This window comes from Callorhinchus milii, unplaced genomic scaffold (genome assembly GCF_018977255.1).
Source record: "Callorhinchus milii isolate IMCB2004 unplaced genomic scaffold, IMCB_Cmil_1.0 Scaffold6, whole genome shotgun sequence".
NCBI classification, from domain to species: domain Eukaryota; kingdom Metazoa; phylum Chordata; class Chondrichthyes; order Chimaeriformes; family Callorhinchidae; genus Callorhinchus; species Callorhinchus milii.
Window position 1 is genome coordinate 8,888,156 of NW_024704747.1, and position 20,730 is coordinate 8,908,885.

A 20,730-nucleotide genomic window follows, 5' to 3' on the forward strand; every position below is an offset into this window, starting at 1 on the left:
AGGATCAATCTGTCTCTGAAATGAGGCCAATGTCTTGACGCTTGTCATCCTTCCTAGCAACCTGCTTCATCTGCTGCATAAAGAAACGCTTCCTGGTGTCTGTTCTAAAATCAACTTTGTCCTGCAATCTTAGTGTAGCTGAAATTAAGGTTCCAATTTTAATTCTTTATCGCAATAATCCCTTCAAAATAATAATCCTCCTAGTAGCTCTCCTCCATACTGACTCAAAGACCTGGAGAGTCTCCTTACGTTGTGGTGATGAGAGCTGAAAACAGGACCTTAGATGCAGCCTGACCAGAACACCACACAGCTCGAGTGTAACTTCTGCCAAACTGAACTAGACTGATTTGGCAGCTCAGTATCCCATTTGTCTTGTTTATTGTTGTCTCACACTGTTTGGAAATGCTAAGTGATGCAACGCCCAGCGACCAACACCCCTAGGCCGCTTTCAACTTCCCTTTTGGCAAATTCTATCCTATCCAAGAAGTACATGAATCTGTATTGAACACCATTTGTTAGTGATCAGCCCAGGTGCTTACCTTGTCTCTTTACCTTATTGCATTTCACCCACAAAATATACAGTCAATTTACTGTACAGTATATTCTTCTTATTATTATAAGATCTTGACTTATGACTACCACCTACTTCTTTGTAGCCTGTTAAAAGCTATTAAGTCAGTATTGTTGTATAGTGATCCATCATGTGCTGATCCCAAGAAATGTGTATCTTTATATTTTGTATTGTTAATGAGAGCACTCATTATAAACAAGTAACAAATATATTGCTACTTTTTAGCATTCGGCACAGGTTAGAGCCCAAAATGATGCTAAGTTGTTTTGTAATTAGAAGGTGCCTCTTGTGAAGAAACACATCATTGAAGTGACTTTACCAGCCACCTTTGTTAATATTTATATTGCTGTTATTTGCAAGTAACACTTTGCAAAAATTGTCAAAACAATAAGCTATGTCTCATCTGTATTTTAATCTGTTTCATTAGATGAGGCAGAATTAATTTGAAGGATCACGTAATTTAATTTATTAGTGGGCTTATAGCTAAACATGTAGCAATCATTAGTTTGCTACTACCAGACCAGTTGTAAGTCAAGCAACATATGCTACTGCAAATTAACAAGCAAAATCCTTTAGAGATAGAACTTTTATCTCATTAGTCTAGACTGCATTCTAAGCCAGTTAAGAGGGGCACTGCCCTACTTTGCCTCAATTTAATTGCATGTTTTACTTCATCTTTAAAGTGCTAAAGTATTGAAGTTGAATTTTCTACAAAATTCTGGACAAGAGAAAGAATACAAATAGTAATAGTGTAATTGTGAGGAAACGGTTGGTAATAATTTCAATAGCACAAAGTGTATATGAGCAAAGTGAGCAAGCAAATTTGGTGATTTCTGCAAACACATAATAATAATAATCCTTACATTTGATATAGCGCTCTTCACGTCTTCTGGATGTCTCAAAAAGCTTCACAGAATATACTGTAAGGTGAATTGACTGTATATTTGTGGGTAAAACAACACATAATTGAGTAAATGCTGTATGTATTTGCCTAATCATACACAGCATTATCTGCAAATTTTGCAATTATTGTGCAACTGGAGTCACTGCTTTGTTTTTTGTATACAACAACAATAAATTACATTTGTGTAGCACCTTTCATCCCATACTGTGTATTAATTCAATAACTTTATTTGGGGAAGCAATACAAGGTTTTTCAGAACGTTCTATTAATGTTATTAAAACATATTATGTATTGTTTTAATCTGGAAGAAGCATGACCTAATTGTATAATTTCCCTGAAATAAAGATTGCAGTCTAGTTTTATAGACCAATGCTTCGAAATAGAACTAAATCATGAAATGCTGTACAGCACATTAGCTTTCAGCAGCCAAAGATTCTATGCTTTCTATTGGTAAACCTTGATGTAGTTATATTACCATAGCGACAAATGAGAATGTTTTAAAGTTTCTGGAGTGGAATACCCTCAGCACTCATGAAAAATGAGCATCTATTCACGTTCTTTGTTTTTCCTAGGGAGAAGCTGGCAGTGGCTCGGTTACAGCGGGAAGTTGCAAGAAATAAAAGTGAAGGAACAATGGTACAGTATAAAACTTGTTCTCCTGCTTTGGTATTCTGTGGGGGTTTTTCGCATAAGTTTTGCTCACTGAGCTTAGGCTGTAAAAGAGAAATATATTACATTCAGGCCATGTCCTCTACAGGATTTTTTTATAGGCAATTGGAAGCTGTTACAGATAAATCAATAACTGAGTGGTTTAATGGAGGATTCAAAAGCAATGAAATCAGGAGCATTGACCATAGAGCGTACAGAATGTGGGACAGCCATTCATTGCATTTGTTATACCACAAGATTGGAATGTCATGTTTACGACCTTGAAACCTGGAAAAGCAGTGGACTTGCACACATGTTTTGAAATAGAAATTTAGGTGGTAAATGCTCAATATTTGTACTCCAAATTGCAAGGGAAATAATTGAAATGAAAACCATTTGACATCTAATAAAGAGAGCATGATTATCATGCACATTATACAGGACGTTTGGTTCAAGGCAGAGTTAGCAGATCAGTTTGACCCTCAAGTCAGTCTATTCAGAGTAAAGATCTGAAATCACCAACTTCCCTCTGTAACTCTGTAATGTTACCATTCAGAACTCATCTGAAGGCATTTCTGCAAGGCTCTGGTATCAAGTCCAATTCTTCTGTGACAAAGTTGGCCCTGGTCCACAGTACCACACTGTGAAGAATTCTTCCAAGAAATTGGCTTCCTTAAAGTTGAGTGGCTATTAATATATGTAGAGTATTTTTTTAAAATCACCTTATTAGTGTCATACCAATATTTTTCAGCAGTGAACAGAACTGTTACCACATTACAAAAACTGTGCTGTAAACAAAAATAATATTTACTAAAACATTTTCAATGTATTTGCAAATGTGTCAGCCTGGCTTAGTGGGAGCACTCTTGCTTCTGAATCTGAAGATTGTGGGTTAAGGGCCTTGGAATCGCTTAGTCTAAGATGACACTCCAATTCAGTGCTGGGAGCGTATTGCATTGTCGGAGGTGCTGTCCTTTGGCTAAGACATGCAATGATTTATATATATAAATAATTATTTTTGTAACTGGATACTTTGATAAATTCTGTACTACTGTTAATAACTAGATGTCAGTATACACTGCACTAAGTTTTACTTCTGTGGTGTTGAATTGATTATAGTTAACACATTGGCTGAATGAAACATAATGTAAAAGGACAATTTTTGGCACTCACCCCAAAATAACCTTTTATGGCCATTATAATATAACGAGAAAATTTCTCTCAATTATAATAACTTCAAGAAGAAAAATTATTTATTCAAAGTGATAAAAGACCTGGCAATAATTTATCTTTGTCTGCCAGGAGGTGAATTATAGTAAATTACGTCTACTACCTTTAACTGAGCTGTAAACCTGAAAAGTACAACTCTTTAAGATGATAGTTTCTAAAATGAATTCCGACATTGTAGTTTTGGGGGTTTCATGTGCTGATTTCTTTCAAAAATTGGTCAGGTGAAAAGTTATCCATTTTATTTTCATAATGGCACTTGCCCAACTTCATCCATTAACTACATATCAAAACTTCTTAAATATTGTTTTCTTACAACAGTGAACCATTTAGATAATTATTTGGGAGGATAAGTTTGCAGGACTATGGAGAGAAAGCGGGGGAGTGGGATTTGTTTTGGATAACACTTTTTAAGAGATGACACAGTCATAATGGGTTGAATGGCCTCCCTCTGTGTTGTATGATTCTATGATTTTCATTTCAGATGGAAGCTTTTTTTNAAGTTCAGAATGTGACCTGTTAAAAACTGAAAATCTGTTTTTGAAGTTTAGATATTCTGAAAAATATTGACGATAGTCTGTTGTGATGTGATGCATAAACTGTGGTTTCATGAAAAGCTTGATAAAGCCTTTGTACCCTCAATGTAAATGCTATTGTATTGCCCACAAGACATATACAGTTTATATATACTTTACATCATATCTGTGAAGTGCTTTGAGACATCTTGAAGACATGATAAAAGACTATATCAAATCCAAAGATAATATATTAGTATTATTGATAGTTGATCATGTGCTTCAAATATTTTTCATGAGCACATATGACAAGAGAATTCTCTTTTCCTCCCTGTCTGAAGGTGATGGTTTTTGTTGCTATATATTTTTTTCAGTGCCATAAATATTTTTTTCAGTGCCATAAATGACAGCAGCTGTGTATCACCCTTGTGACCATTCTTCATGTGTGAGCTGTGGCAGTGAATGTTAAACTTTTCAACCATAGAAACCATCACAGCTGAATCTGACCAATTCTCTCATGGTGCCCACATATACACACACTTTCCAGCAGGGACCTTAAATTGAGCAGAAAGCTAAAATGGGTGTCAGTGCCTCTGGATTAGAGAAAAGAAAAAAATCAGCCAAATTCCCTAATTCTGAGCCTGTCCAGTATCCCTTCCCCCGCTATCCAATACATACATGTTAGAAAACAATAGCGATCGCCCTGGCTGTGATTTCTACCGCATTCAAAAAGCCTCCTGACACTCATTGTGTTGGTTCACACATGACAAATTCCAGAGGATGTCTAGAGCCTGTGGAAATTAGCTCCCATCAAAACGAGAAGCTGTACTGAATGCTGTAAGGTCTCACTTGGTGAAGGATGTAACCTATCCCAGGGTAGGGTATTATACAGGACAATGGATTATGAATTATAGCAAGGTATACAAGATTATAAGAATAATAATCCTTGCATTTGATATAGCGCTGTTCACGTCTTCTAGACATCTCAAAGCGCTTCACAGAATATACTGTAAAGTGAATTGACTGTATATTTGTGGGTGAAACGCGGCAGCCAATTGCGCACAGCAGTGTCCCACAAACAGTCGTGGATTGAAAATGACCAATTTATTATTGTTTTTTGTTTTGGAGGGATTATTATTGGATAACTGTGGAGTGTGGAGTAAGGAAACTTGCCCAAGGTTTCACCCTGAACCGGGGAGTTTAATCATAGCCTACAAATGAGGTCCAAACTCCTTTATTCAATCAATATCATTTTGAATGTGTTGTCTTTTGGGGAAATTCTTTTTCCAGGACAGTATATCAAAATGAAGGATTATTATACTGATTATTATCTATGTTTTCCTGAAGTCTATATAAAAGTAAAATTGATTAAAACACATATTAAAACACTGTGAAATTTTCCCTGTAGTTTCAGCAAGCAGCAGATATTTTAGCATGTGGTGATCTAGTCACAAAAAAACTGCTGTTGACGCCTCCAAATCAATTGGAGACTGTTCCAGTAAAGGCAAAACATCCACTTTATAAATTGTTTTTGTTGTAGTGATTAGGTCAAATTAATTATACTGTCACTGAACCAATAGCAACCGTGCAATGTGGACATAGGGTTGCAAAGAGCAATTTCAGGACAGATGCCAGGAAATATTTCTATACACAAAGCGAATTGATGACTGTAATAAGTTACTGGGAAAGCTGGCTGATGCTAGAGCGCTGGACTCATTTGTTCTTAAAAAAANGCTTGCTGCTGTGATGGAAGGACAGTAGGGAGAGTTTTCTGGAAGGATAAGATCCAATGGATTGAAGGACTTTCTTCATTCAAACCTCAATTGTGATCTTGTGACTTTCTTGTTATGCCAGTTCCAAGGTATAGCCTGTATCCTGATCCCCCACTGTTCAGCATCTTGAGACTCCCTCCCGAGGTAAAAGATGCTTTACAAATGTAATTTTGTTGTTGTATTATCAATATAAAACTTATTCTATAGAGGTAAACACAATGATCTCACAGCATGTGGGAGAGGTGAAGCCTTACAAATAAAGAATGCATACTATTTTAATAAAGTTTATTTAAAAAACAGAAAGGCCTGACTATATTAGAGGCAGTCTTCTATAAATTGTATTGATTGAAGAGCTGCCTATCCCATCAGTTCTTTCAGTCACTAAAAAATCTTCAGGGTGAGAGCAGGAGGCTGGCAAATTATGGAGACATGGTGGAGGCCGGAGCCTGCTGAATGGAAAGAGCAGACAGGTTGATAGGGAGTCAGCAGGTCAGAGACGTAGGAGGGGACAAGGCTGTGGAGGGCCTTGAAATTGAGGATGAGGATTTTTAAATTCTATCCCCAGTGGAGCCGGGCGAGGGGTTAATGGGTTCATGGAGCCTGGTGCGGGAGAGGACACGAGCTGCATAGTTCTGGATGATCTGCAGCTTGTGTAGGGAAGAGTTGAGGAGGCCAACAAGGAGGGAGTTTCCATAGTCGAGCCTTGAGGTGACGAATGCGAGAATGAGGGTTTCAGTGGCCTGCAGTGGCAGAGTCGGGCAATGTTATGGGAAGTCAGAGCGTGTTATGGCACAGGGGAGAAGGTTGAGGGTCGAACAAGACTCCCAGGTTCCTGTTTGACTTGGTGAGGTGGAGTGTGAATCTGTGGATGCTGATGCTGCCAGTGCCTGAGGTGCTGAGGTGCTGACGCGAGCCAATCAGGGCCTCTGTCTTGCTGACATTCAGCTGTAGAAAGTTGGGTCTCATCCTGGACTGTCGGGATGTCAGTTGTCCTGGAGTTGAGGGTGGAGACAGAGAGATAGAGTTGGGTGTCATCCGTGTACATGTGGAAGTTGGTCCCATGTCTGCGGATGATGTCACCAAGGGGGAGCATGTAGAGGTTGAAGAGGAGGGGACAGAGCCCTGAGGAACACCACACAAGTCTGTGCGGGGACTGGAAGAGAAACCTTTGGAGACAAGTTGGAGATGGTGTGAGAGATAAGACCTGAACCATTCAAGGACAGAACCTTGAAGGTTGAGGTGAGAGGAGAGGAGGATGGAGTGGGAACTAGCTATCAAAGCTAGTGTCCTGTTTATTATTTTTTTAGAAAAGAAAATGCGTTTTATAACCAGTTTCAGCCATGGCTAGCCATCATTTCAGCAATCTGCAGTCAGAGATCATTTGACTTGTTGGGAGTTATAGGAAGCTGATTACAATGACAAGAGATTATGATTGTGCCTGTTTTTTTTGTCAGTGATTGTGTAGTGATGTATCTAGGTTTATACTATGATAAAATATTGATAAAACTTCTTTGTTCTATACTCGATGGTTACAAATCTCTCTGATGATTCCAGGTCATCTGAACTGTAAACTATCTGTGTTGGTTAATGTGATGATCTACAAAATGAGTATGGTGTGAAATCCTGTATAAAAGCCCCTATTTTGAATTCCTGGCGCACTTACTGCGAGGGCCAGAATGTTAGAAAAAAGCAATCTTTTGTTGATTTGCTCTGTCAGGACTTGCATGGGATGATTGCTTACTAGAATCAATGAAAAAAATCATAGTTATTTTTAACAGGTTGTTGGTTTCCAGGCAATCATTATAAGATTCTGTCTCAGGGGATGCACATTGTGGCTCTGTGAAGCCCTTCACAGAATTGTTCTGCTGTTAGCTTTCTAAGTGTAATAGTTACATTTTGAAATAAAACTACAAGTGTTGTTAATCTGATACAAAAACAGAAAATGTTGAAACAGCACAAAATTTGCTATTTTGGGTGCAATCCTCCATCAGAAGTGGTAGAAATGTCTCCAAAATTGGATTAATCTTATCTAGTATAAAAGTCCAATTTTATCTTCATAGCTGGATGTCTGAATACTTACGTTTTATGTAAAGGTAGAATTATTTGATGTTGTTTAGTCATACTTTTTTTTACATCATGATTGAATTTGCCTCAAATAAAATTAGCTAAATAGCCACTTTGAATGGCATTGTATTGATAAACTGCCTCGAGTGTTAAAGTTCATTTGCCAGCTGTGGGATGAAATTTGCACATACTCAGCAGATATTGCTTACCGTATAGGATAGCGACACAAAAGAGATTATCTCATTTATAATCTATTTTGTGAGACCCGCTCGTCTCAGTCTTCAATCTGAGCTCCAATGGGCACCAAGTGCCGGCTGTGATGTCTCCCAGCAAGGGGGAAGGAAAAGCAGAAGGGAAACCATGCCTGGGCTGTCTTTAGAGCTTCCTGACAACTGCCTAAGGAACAGACTGTGCACCTGCCTTCTTAGCTCCAGGCAAACGAAGAGCCGTAGATGAAAATAGAAAAAAAAGGAACATACCTGAACACCCACATAAAATAATAATTTTGTTTAAAAAGAAACCCTTCCTTCTTTCTGATGCGATTCTAATGTATGACAGTCACTGTTCACTGAATAGCTGGGGAAAATAATCCCGAGGAATGTTTTTTTTTAAAAAAAATTCCCATTTCTTTATGTGTAAGCTTTGACACTGAGTATGGGCAGGCTGTTCAACCACACAGAGTACATGCAGCTGAGTCTGACCTTATCACTTCGTTTGCACAACTCCAGAAGGCTTGTTGGATAGTGATCAGGAGTGGGGAAACCTGGCTGATTGTTTGTCCATCTATGCTGAGATGCTCCCTGACAGAGAACAGGTAACTCAATATAGCCTGGGCATTGAAACCTGGCCATTCTATATGAGCCATTCTATATGACTGATCTATATTTCTATATTGCTGGGAAAACTGTTGTGGAGGAACACTGAATCTTGGATGTTGACACTGGGAGGTTTCTTTTTTCCATTGGAAAATGGAACTTTCAAAGATGATTTATAAACTATTCAATACAATTTATTTTTGTGTGGAAATACTCACTGAAGTTTTCTTAACAAGTTTATTGTGATTTGTTTTGGCATAACTTGTTTTTCTGAAAACTGATTACACAGTTTATCTCAAAACAAACATTGTGGATTAAGAATTCATAGAGTGAAGCAAAACAGTTCTGACTGCCTATCAGGATTATTAGTTTAGCTGCAGCTCACATTTATTTACAGCGGAAACGCAGAGACTGAAACCAGTATTTGGTAGTTTTTAAATCTCTTGCTTGGCATATGTTTTCAATCGTATTTTGTAATACAGTTGTGAAACAACTGGGAATTGAATGGAACAACATTTTAGAACAAATCCGAACATTGTCGCTCAATAAGCATAAAATATACAATTTACAAAGTAAGTGTTGATGTGGTTTATACTTTTGGCCTTGGATTCCTCTCTGTGATTGTGGGAATTTGTGATCAAATTCAGTCTTAGATTTGTCTCTTGAGTGGGAGAACAAGGAATTTTGTCATGGAGCATTTGAATAACCCCTAAAAGATAGAACAATCCCCCGAGTTCTCTGTGTCGGGCACAAATGCAGATTTGAAGCTGTACATAATGTAATTACCATTAAAAAATTATTCCACGTAAAAAGTACTCAAAGATGAAAATTGGGTTTATTTAGCAGCACATAAGATACTTTCATATCAATTTTGTGAGAAGCAGATTCCCCCAATACTGTTCTCAATGGTGACATCCATGAGGCCACATTTCTAGTTCCTCCAGCTCTAATGATGTCTTTCCTGCTCCTAATAGCTCCACTTACTGGAAGTAGTCTCCGATTGCTAGTCAACAGAAAGATAAGATGAGTTGATGATAGGAATTTCTTCAATTCGGAAGAAGAATTGGAATATGTCTAACTCAGGCCCTTCTCTTACACCACAAAATGGGTCTTTTGCCCACAAAATATACTGTTGATTCGCTTTACAGTATAATCTATGAAGCGCTTTGAGATGTCGCGAAGACGTGATAAGTTGCTATAATCAAATATAAGGATTATTATTATTATTATTATTACATCCTTGAGCTGGTGGGAATTGCCAGGGATATGAGGGTGTATTGCCCAGTTATGCTCTTATGTCTGCGGTCAAAGAACGGTGAAAGCAGATGAGCACCATTTGATTATACATCTCATCTTCCTGTAACAGTTTAAACAAATTAACTCCAAAATAGAGAGCAGCACTGTACATTTTGTGCAGCGAGCAAAAAAGATGTCCTCAGTTGTGTAATGCATAATGCATAATGTAAGGGGTTAAAAAAAATACAGTGAAGCCATGTCATCACAAATTGTTTTGCACCAGAATAACAAAATCCACATTTTTAAAGAATGTGTTATTAAGAAATTGTACAAAAGTTTACATTCTTTAAGTATAGAAACTGAATGAAATCTGTCATTGCATTAAGAAGGCATATTTATGAAGCTTGAAGTTGTGTCTTTGCTGATTAACATGGTTTTAGATGCATGCTAACCTGAGGGTTTCATTTAACATGTTCACAACTGTGGATTCAGTTGAAATGATCAATGCTACTTCTTTCCCTGTTTTTGTTTCTTTCGCACCTGCACTCTTTGCTGCTAAGCGCCTCTATGTCTATGGAGTCCCTGAAGCATAAATGCCTACCCTGTGGTAATAGGAACAGATTTATGATTGTTTCAATTTTTGTGTTGCTACTATTAACACAATTTAATTTATAACATCCAATAGAGCAATTCATGCGTGGCTAAAGCACACTATGTGCAAGTTCAGGTGGCACACTTTGGAGGAAAGGTTTATGTGTACTTAAAATCAGGCTGTAAGGATACGAATGGTTATTGTATCTTACATGTTTTGAGTAAAATTACAGATGAGCTTTGGGTGAGCAACCTTTAGTGTTAATTGTGTTTGCTCTCATGCTGATTTGACAGTTAATTTATCTTTGTAACTGTAAGCTTAGCATTTAGTGAGATAAATCCCTAAATGCAGGGGCTGTGGAACAAAGCACAACAGCCTTTGTTCTATTGTTTGCATTTCAGTTTAAAGTGTTACATTTATTATGCTAAACTGTTCTACGTTTTTGGCGCACTTCTATTTGCTAGACTAAAAATATAATTGCTCAATTTTCTTATTTATCTCAGCCCTTTGAATAATTTAGCTATTTCGACCTTTTAACATAAAGGAATTGGAGGAAAGATATTTTCCAGTCACAAAATGAAGTTGTTTCAGCTACCTTATAAATGGTATTTATGAACTATTTTAATAAAAAACAAAGGTTTCTGCAGGGATTATACCAAATAAAATCAGTTTAGGCAGCTGTGTGAAGACCTGACCTAAAGTGGTAGTGCTGCAGTGTTTGTAAAATAATACATCAGTTAAATGCTTTGAACCACAGATTGTTCGCCAGGTGTTTGATTTTGCATCAGTGAAATTTGGTCATTTTAAACATTGAAAAACAAAATGTATGAAAACAAAATGTAGACACTAAGTATATGACAGTGACTGAATATTCAAAGTACAGTATGAAGTTTCAACACAGTATTTTAATTATTTCAGGTACTACAGTTTGTAAATATTACATAGTCTTTAATCCTATTTTGCAGCAGGTCTGGCCTAATCTAGCACATTTACATGTTAATTTAACCATATTGCCACTTTCATCAATTTAATGGAGTCCTTGCAGCAAAGGACAATAGTGATCACAATCATTGACTACAAACTCTAGTCAAAGAATGTCACTTTGCCACCAGAAGAGGGCTTTGCTTGCATTTAAAGAAATCCCTCCTGATCCAACAAAAATATACAATAATAATCCTTGTATTTGATATAGCGCTTTCACGTCTTCTAGACGTCTCAAAGCACTTCATGGAATAGACTGTAAATCCAATAAACTGTATATCAAATACATGTACATCATTCCAAAAAGCCTTTACAGAATTACAGAAAAAAATCTGAATTGAATGTAAAGCCCTGACTGTGCAATTAACAGTGCCACAACATGAAGATATAAAGGGGATTTATAGTGTTGATATAAAATATCACTGTTTTTNGAGGTGCTCATTTGCAACAGTAATGTTGCTTAAAATGCTCAACATAGTTTACACTATGGCCAAGCGTGCAGATGGGAATTTGTATCTCTGAGTGAATGTTGGGAATGTGTGTGCGAGCGTATTGGTGTATTAGCTTCACTTCCAAACAATTGTTTACACCATTTGAATAGAATGCCAGGCTGCCTCCAAAAGGAGTAGATTTGAATTCATCTACACTTTTAATAGTATTGTGGCAAAAGATGGATGGTGAATTGAGTTTAAAATGAACAACGGACTTGGTCTGTGTTTTACTTTTGAGTTTGTAGTCAATGCTGGCATGATCAAGCGCTCCGAGATACCATAGGGAGCTATATAAATGCAAGTTGCTGTTGTTGATCGCGATTTACCTATCTTGCAAAGACTCCATTAAATTAATGAGAATGGCAATATGATTAAATTAGCATGTGAATGTGCTAGATTAGGCCAGAGGTACTGCAAAATAGGATTGGAGACTTTGTAATTCAAGATAAAAATGCCGTAGAACATGGTGGAAGCAATTGAATGTTCAGTATGCAAACTATAAATCAGCTGTTCTTTATTATACAAACTTGCCATTCTGCAATTATATCATGATGCAGTATAGATAACAAACACTTTCATCTACTGACTAGTGATAACATCAAAACATTCTGTGAAATGCATTGAATTATCAAAACAGATAAATTAAGATGATGGACAAAGAATTATGGCATGCACTGTAATACTTTAAGCTTTTAAGCGTATAACTGAATGTTATCATGGTAGTTTACATGCTATGCCAAAACCCTTCCCTCTTTGGACAAATGAAAAAATAAATTATTTTCATTAACCAGCATCAGTTGCTACTGATTCTTCAAATATTGAGGATAACTTTCACATTAATAAATAGAGTGACGTGAAATGATATGGTTCATCTTTCTTTCAAGTGCATATGTAGATATTGCATTTTTTGTGACTTTTAATTAAATCTAGGCAAAATAAACGTTTTTACTGTGTATGAATATTCTTTTACATGAACAGGGCATATGTCATTTTTGTTAACTAGGTTCTAACATATTACCTTAGGGGGCTCCCAGAATAACAATTCCTCTAAATTTGTTATTGTTTTATTTACCAACTAAACAAGAACTACCAATGGATGAGCTGGATTAACCCTGGTCATTTCTGACTCATTCACGTTTATCTAGATTTTAATTAATTCTTACATTTGGTTTAACGCCTTTCATCATGGGAGGACACGTCAAAGTGCTTCACACGATATACAATAATGTACAGTGACTGTGTTTTACTGTGGGTGAACACAACAACTGATTTTGCACACAACAATGTCAAACAAATAGCCCTGAAGTGAATGACCAGTCTCTTTGGGGAGATTTGATTAGTAGAGACGTGAAACAATTCATTTTCTCATATTGATTAACGTCATATATAGTTAACAAATTCAACTTTTAAAGAGTTGCTGATGATTATAATAATATGTCTAACCATTCACTTTTTTCATTTTTCTCAAACAAAGAGTCCTGAAAAATTAGCCTATTTTTAAAATAAAATAAAAAAAGTCCTTACTTTCAGGTAGAACAGGGAGGGTGTACTCCATTAAAATTTAATGAGCTATGCCAAACATCTTAAATATAATTCAAAGGTTTATAAGTAATACAACAAAATCTCATTTATATCATTACTTCCGGGCAGGGCAGAACCTTAGGCATATTTCCTTTCTCCACACCGCTCTGTTTACCTAACAGTAAGTAGGACCCGGTTGTTAGTCGATTGGCGGATTGCTTTCCGGTGGTAATAATCACTTTTTAAAAAAATGATAGCTTGATCACTCAATCCATAATTGTTTGTGGGACACTGGTGGGCATAATTGGATTGGTTTATATCAGAGATTCCTTACATTTTCTGATATTCTGAAGATTCCCATATGGATTTCTGAGATTTGTATGAGTGGCTAAATTATTGCAAAATACAAGATTAGCAATTCAACAAAAATGAAAGAAGGCTATATTCTTTTTTACAAAAATTGATGTGAGTTGGTTAGATCATAATAATATCTGTATGCATCCTATTTCCCTGTGTATTCCAACTAAATTCTGGTTACTTCTGATATATTTGGACATTATTTCAAGATAAATTGATTTTTGTAAATTACGTGGAGTTGTGAGGAAAATTTGAAAAATCCTCATACATTTATCTCTCCTTTCTTGACATATTATAATTACTTGTTTGATTGTTATAGAAGCTTTGCAAAACACTCTTTTTTGGCAATCTGCTTTTTATGTGGTTGTGAAGGGACAATGGGAGAGGGTGTTCATGTTCGAGATTAAAGAGATTTTGTTCATTTTTTGTTTTCACTCGATTATACATGATGAAGAGAAATAGGCATTGCTTTTCAATCAGATGAACTTCTTTCTTGTCACTTACCAGTTTTAATAAAATATTATTTTAAATGGTGGAAGTAAAATTAAGCTTTTATTGTAGTACCTGATATGGCTAAATCACACTGTAAAAGAGATCAGTTGATGTTCATGACACAGATGTTTCTCATCCTTCAGGGATGTCTAAGGTAACTTCATGTTAATGCAGTCCTTATTTCTTACAACTCTTGTTCACTGTGTGATGTAGAAACAGAAAGGAGTCCGGGTATTATTTATGCATTGTTAATACACAGAGGAATATGGATCACAAACATTTTGCCTTCCAAGTGGTCTTTTCAGCAAGCACTGTTTTGTAAAGATCTTGGGGAACATATCCTACATTTTTTTGAGCAGATGTGAAAAACAGCAAAAAAAAGGGGAGCTGTAATAGATCTTGAATGTTAATAAATAATACATGCTGAACTAAATGGTCAGTGATTAATGGTGTGTATATGTTATGATTCATGGGGAAATGCACAGTATAAATTAGGTTTGAGCTGTGAATCATGTTGAAGCCCTGCTCCTAAAGCCATCTGGAGGTTTCAAGAGGAGTATGATTTGCTGAAGTTGATGCCATTTAAATATGGCTCGTCTATCCAGAGTTCTGGTTGAACAGGCCAGGAGTGTTTTCATGGAACTTGCTGATGTTCTTATGAGGGTTTAATTTAGAACTCTAAAATTGGATCTAATAGGATACGATGTGGAGCAGCATGTATTAAACATTACTTGTTCCACTTTGATATGCTGGAACAACAACAAAACAATTACACTTGTATAGAGCCTTTCACGTTGGGAGAACTTCCCAAGGTATTGGACAATCAGTGCTTTGGACCTGAGCTGGGCATCGGGGAAGGTGGAGGACAGGGTGGGGAAGTAGGGAGACCGAAGGCACGGTCAAAGAGGAGGATCTTGAGATGGGTATTGAAGGAGGCATGGGATAGGGTGAGGCAGATGGACTGTGGGGTGGAGTTCCAGAGGGTGGTCGCAGAGTGGCTGAAGGCCCGCCCGCCAATGGTGGGGCGAGCGAGGCAGGGAACGTGAAGCAGGCCAGAGCCTGTTGAGCAGAGGGAGCAGGCAGGATGGTAAGGGGTTAGGTTGTCGCAGAGGTAGGGGGGAGCGAGAACATGGAGGGCTTTGAAAGTGAGGACCAGGATAATGAACTAATAATAATAATCCTTGCATTTGATATAGAGCTTTTCACTTCGGGAGGACGTCCCAAAGCGTTTCACAGAACACACTGTAAAGTGAATTGACTGTATATTTGTGGGCGAACGCGGCAGCCAATTGCGCACAGCAATGTCCCACAAACAGTTGTAGATTGAAATGACCAATTTATTATTGTTTTTGGTTTTTGGAGGGATTATTATTAGGCGTGTGGAGTCAGAAAACTTGCCCAAGGTTTCACCCTGCCTGGAATTGAACCCAGGTCTCTCGCTTGCGAAGCGAGTGCTCTAACCACTGAGCTACAGGACTCCACTGTATCCTCTGTGTGATTGGAAGCCAGTGGAGTCGGGTGAGGATGGGGGTGATAGGGTCGCCTGGTATGGGAGAGGATACGGGCTGCAGGGAGTCTGGATGTTATGAATGCATGTATGAGAGTCTCAGCGGCCTGCGGCGTGCGACAGTGGCAGAGCTGAGCAATGTGGGGAAAGGTGGAGCAGAACATGGCACAGACGTGGGGTACGAAGGACAGTTGATACTTGAACAGGACTCTGAGGTTCTGTGTTGGCTCTGTGAGATGTATAATGCAGCCATGGAGGGAGATGCTGTCAGCGCCCGAGGAGGGCATCAGTCTTGTTGACATTCATAATATATTTTGTGCAATGATTGTGGATCATGTTAAAAGGTTTTAGCTAGCAACTTATATCAATTAGACAATTGTCAATGACACATTTTGATACTGCCATCTAAATTTAACTTGCATATAGAAAGAAAGATGTTTTGCAAGCGAGAGACCTGGGTTCGATTCCCGGCAGGGTGAAACCTTGGGCAAGTTTCCTTACTCCACACGCCTGATAATAATCCCTCAAAAAAAAATTGTTCATTTCAATCCACGACTGTTTGTGGGACACTACTGTGCACAATTGGCTGCCACATTTCGCCCACAATTATACAGTCAATTCACTTCATAGTCTGTTCTGTGAAGCGCTTTGAGACATCTAGAAGACGTGAAAAGCGCTATGTCAAATGCAAGGATTATTATTATATTTAACTGCAGGAAGTTAGCTCTCATCAGGCAGTGTATGAGGACAGCAGTGGACCTGGAATCGAAGGTTGAGGCGGAGAGGTAGAGTTGGGTATCGTCCGCACACATGTGGAAGTTGACCCCATGTCTGCAGATGATGTCACCAAGGGGGACATGTAGATATTGAAAAGGAGGTGACCAAGGACAGAGCCCTGGGGGACTAGAGGAGAAGCTGATAGTAACGACAAAGGGGAGACAGTGGGAGATGTAGGATTCGAACCAGGCAAGGGCAGGTCCGCGAAGATTGAACTGAGAGGAGAGGCGGCCGAGAAGGATAGAGTGGTCGACTGTGTCTAAGACAGCAGAGAAGTTGAGGAAGACAAGGAGGCAGAGAGTGCCCTGATTGCAGATGTTTAGAATGTCGTCACTGACTTTGACCAAGGCTGTTTCTGTGCTGTGGACAGCATGGAAACCCAATTGGAGGGGTCCAGAGAGGGAATGGTGGGAGAGGAAAGAGCGAAACTGGGACGCAACGACTCGTTCCAGGGTCTTGGAGAGGAAAAGGAGGTTGGAGATGGGGCGACAGCTGGAGAGTTGGGATGGGTCCAGGGAAGGTTTTTCAAGGATGGAGGTGATGACAAAGTAATGTTTGCTCTCAGTATTATCAACTTAGTTTCGGATGGATTAAAGAAGTGAAATAACAAATGTCTGCAAAATTGGCTTTCAGGAGCCTTCAAAGCATGATGTGCTTACATGGTTTCTATATCAAGGAGCTTTGAGCAACATGTGTTGTGTCAGAGGTTATGGTGTGAGCAAGAGTTGCAGGATTTCAGCCAGATTGATGTGGTACATTACAGTGTAAATATTCCTTTCAAAGGTTACCCTATATTATTATTATTAATCCCACTCAATAGTATATAGTATAAAGGAAACCCTCGGCTGAGTATTCTGAATCATCTACAACCTATCTGGTAGTGGTTGAGAAGTTTACCTTGCCCTGAAAGCTCATGAGAATATGTGATTAGACAGAACCAATTCCAGATTTGGCCAACTTCAACTTTCTTTGGAGCCATTAAAACAGGAATTGTGAATTGCTGCATTTAATTATGCAACAATGTAACTCTAAACTGGGCAGATCGCTTGCAATATGCAAATATGCATTTTGAGGACTTGTAATTATTATTTTTAAAAAAAGGTGACAAAGTCGTTGTAAGCTAAGTGCTTGAGCTGAGATGAACTGGAAAGAATTTTAGAACTTTTGCAAACCTGAATGAAACCTTCACATTTTCAAACAAACTTTGCATGTAAGATTTTTCTGGACAAACTGATTCTTAAAATGAGTGACTGTCACAGTCATCAGTGTCCTGCCGTTACCCCTCTGAGAATATGGACTGTGCTACAGGCCTTTTACTTTTCCCTCTTGTTGACTGGAGTGGATGAGTGTTGTGTTTTACTGTAGCCTAGAAAGCTTTGTGCTGGGATATTGCTCCCTGGGGGGTCAGCTTCTCTCTTTGTCTCACCCCTGTAACCATTCTTCATGTGCAGCCCAGACAGTGAGTGTCAGCAGATTAATATATAACTGTTGAAGCCAAGCCCATAACAACTTTATAAAGGAACTGGATAAATATTTGATTGGAAGAAATAAAGGTACAGCGAAAAAGTAGGGAAATGAGATTAGAGTAGATAACACGGTGGGTGGGGTGAGAGGTTGATGGTGGAAGATCTAGTAGTACTAGATCCAGCCCACTTATTGCAGACCAAATGTTCTGTTTTCGTGATAATAGTCAATTCATTTTCTGTGAAGCGCTTTGAGTCATCTCGAAAACGTGTTAAGACTCTATATCAAATTCAAGGATTATTATTACTATAACCTTCTACTATTATGTTGGAGGGGAGAAGAATTACAGCTAATTGCTGCTAATCCTGTCCTCACCAAAATGTTTACCTAAATGTGCTTTTCAGCAGAAATCCCTGCTGAGACTACATGACCGCACAGACTGGGGGATTGAACATAAGATTTTCGGGGTCTGGGTCTCTTAACTTCATGCTAAATATTGACTTTACCGACTTGTACTTTTTTTAAACATTGTAATTTTAAATGATTTTGTTGTCCAACATAGTATTGTTTCCAGATTTGACATTATTATCATAAAAGCAAACTCTTGTTCCTTAAACTTGTAGTTTTCTGTTCATCTTTGTTTGTGCTATGGATTCTGTTTGAACCCTAACATTTAGGAAACGTTTAATCATCCAAGAATAATTCAAAATCACATCCAGCAAAAATTTATACTCAAATATATGCTCAATTTAGTTACTCAATCCACGACTGTTTGTGCGCTATGCGCAATTCGCTGCCGCTTTTCATCCACAAATACACGGTCAATCCACTTTACAGTAGATTCTGTGAAGTGCTTTGAGACACCATAACAATGTGATAAGACATTCTATCAAATGCAAGGATTATTATTATTTGTGAATTCTTTGCAGCTCATAAAATGATCTTGAAAAGACTTGTGCAATTGTTCCAGTGCAGTGTATGTGAATGAGTCGGTAGAATACCTGGGATTACATATACCTTTTTTGATTTTCGTCTTTTATGTCTAATAGTTTTGGGGGTTTAAGGTTTAAAGTCCCTAATGTCACAAGTGATCTTTTAATACAACAAGAATAATGTACTTTTTGTAATGTTTGCCCTTTCCTGCACTTGTTGGCAAATGTAAGCCAATGCATATTTTAGTGATATGGCTGCAGATTTTCTTCATGTTATAGTTAATATCTATCAAGTTTTTAAATTTGAATCTTGAAATTCATATCTTGTAAAATGTGATAGATATTTGCAGTCATCAAGATGAATGTGTAAGTGTGGAGAAACAGAACACATTTAATTTGGGGACATGTCCAGTCTATGCTGCTATCACAAAAGAGTATAGAATCATAGAATTATATAACACAGAGGGAGGCCATTCGACCCATCGTGTTGTGCCAGCTCTTTGAAAAGAGCTATCCAAATCAATCCCACTCCCCTGCTCTCTCCCCATAGCCATGCAAATGTGTCCTCCCCAAATACTCATCTACTTCTCTCTTAAAAGTTATCGAATCGTCTTCCACCACCATTTCAGGCAATGCATTCCAGATCCGAACAACTCGCTGTGTGAACAAATTTCTCCTTACCTCCCCTTTCTTCTCTTTGACCGAGCCTTCAGCTCCCCTCTCGACTCTCTTCCCCCTCCTCGCTCCCTCCCTTCCCTCCCCTCACCCTGACCATTTCCCCCCTCCTCGCTCCCTCCCTTCCCTACCCTCACCCTGACCATTTCCCCCCTGCTCGGGTCATGACCCAACTGTGCAGCGCCTTGGGACGTCCTCCTGACGTGAAAGGCGCTTTATAAATGGAATCTTGTTGTTGTTGTTGTTGTTGTTTCTTTTAACAATTATTTTAAATCGGTGTCCTTGGGTTGAGGCCCTCCTGATTGGCTCGAGTCAGCGCCTCCGCACCTCAGGCGCTGTCAGCATCAGCATCCAAGGCTGCACTCTCCACCTCTCAAAGCAGTCAGGAACCTCGGTGTTCTGTTCGACCCTGAGCTGTCCTTTCTTCCTCATATCGGCGCCACAACTGGCACCGCCTTTCATCACCTCCAAAACATCGCCAGACTACGGCACTACCTCACCCCTCACGCTGCTGAAACTCTGGTCCACGCCTTTATCACCTCAAGGCTGGATTATGGGAACTCTCTCCTCGTCGGCCTTCCCGGCACCTCCCTCCACAAGCTGCAGGTCATTCAGAACTCTGCAGCTCATGTACTGTCCCGCACCGGGCTTCGCGACCACATCACTCCCACCCTCGCTCGCCTCCACTGGCTCCCCATCCCCCAGAGGATCGAATTCAAGATCTTCATCCTCACCTACAAGGCCATTCACGGCCTTGCTCCCTCCTACCTCTCCGACCTTCTATCCCCCTACCTACCCGCCCGTACCCTCCGTTCCTCTGGCTCCGGTCTGCTCCACATCCCCCGCCCCAACCGCCCTACCATCGGTGGCCGGGCCTTCAGCCTCTCAGCCCCGAGGCTCTGGAACTCCATCCCCCAGTGCCTTCGCCGCTCCTCCCTTTCCTCCTTCAAGGCCGGTCTCAAGACCTTTCTCTTTGACAGTGCCTTCAGCTCCCCTCTCGACTCTCTACCCCCTCCTCGCTCCCTCCCTTCCCTCCCCTCACCCTGACCACTTCCCCCCTCCTCGCTCCCTCCCGTCCCTCCCTTCACCGTTTCCCCCCCTTCCTCGCTCCCTCCCTTCCCTCCCCTCACCCTGACCATTTCCCCCCTGCTCAGGTCCTGACCCAACTGTCCAGTGCTTTGGGACGTCC

At 39.2% G+C, this 20,730-nt stretch overlaps 1 protein-coding gene across 1 annotated transcript in view; it reads left to right on the forward strand.

Annotated features, from left to right (window-relative positions):
* The window catches only part of nckap5l (NCK-associated protein 5-like), a 291,964-nt gene that overhangs the window by 109,466 nt on the left and 161,768 nt on the right, over positions 1-20,730 (forward strand). Inside the window, exon 4 of the mRNA XM_007896185.2 lies at positions 2,048-2,111. Coding sequence (XP_007894376.2) covers positions 2,048-2,111 — 64 coding nt within the window. The remainder of the gene's footprint in view (positions 1-2,047; positions 2,112-20,730) is intronic.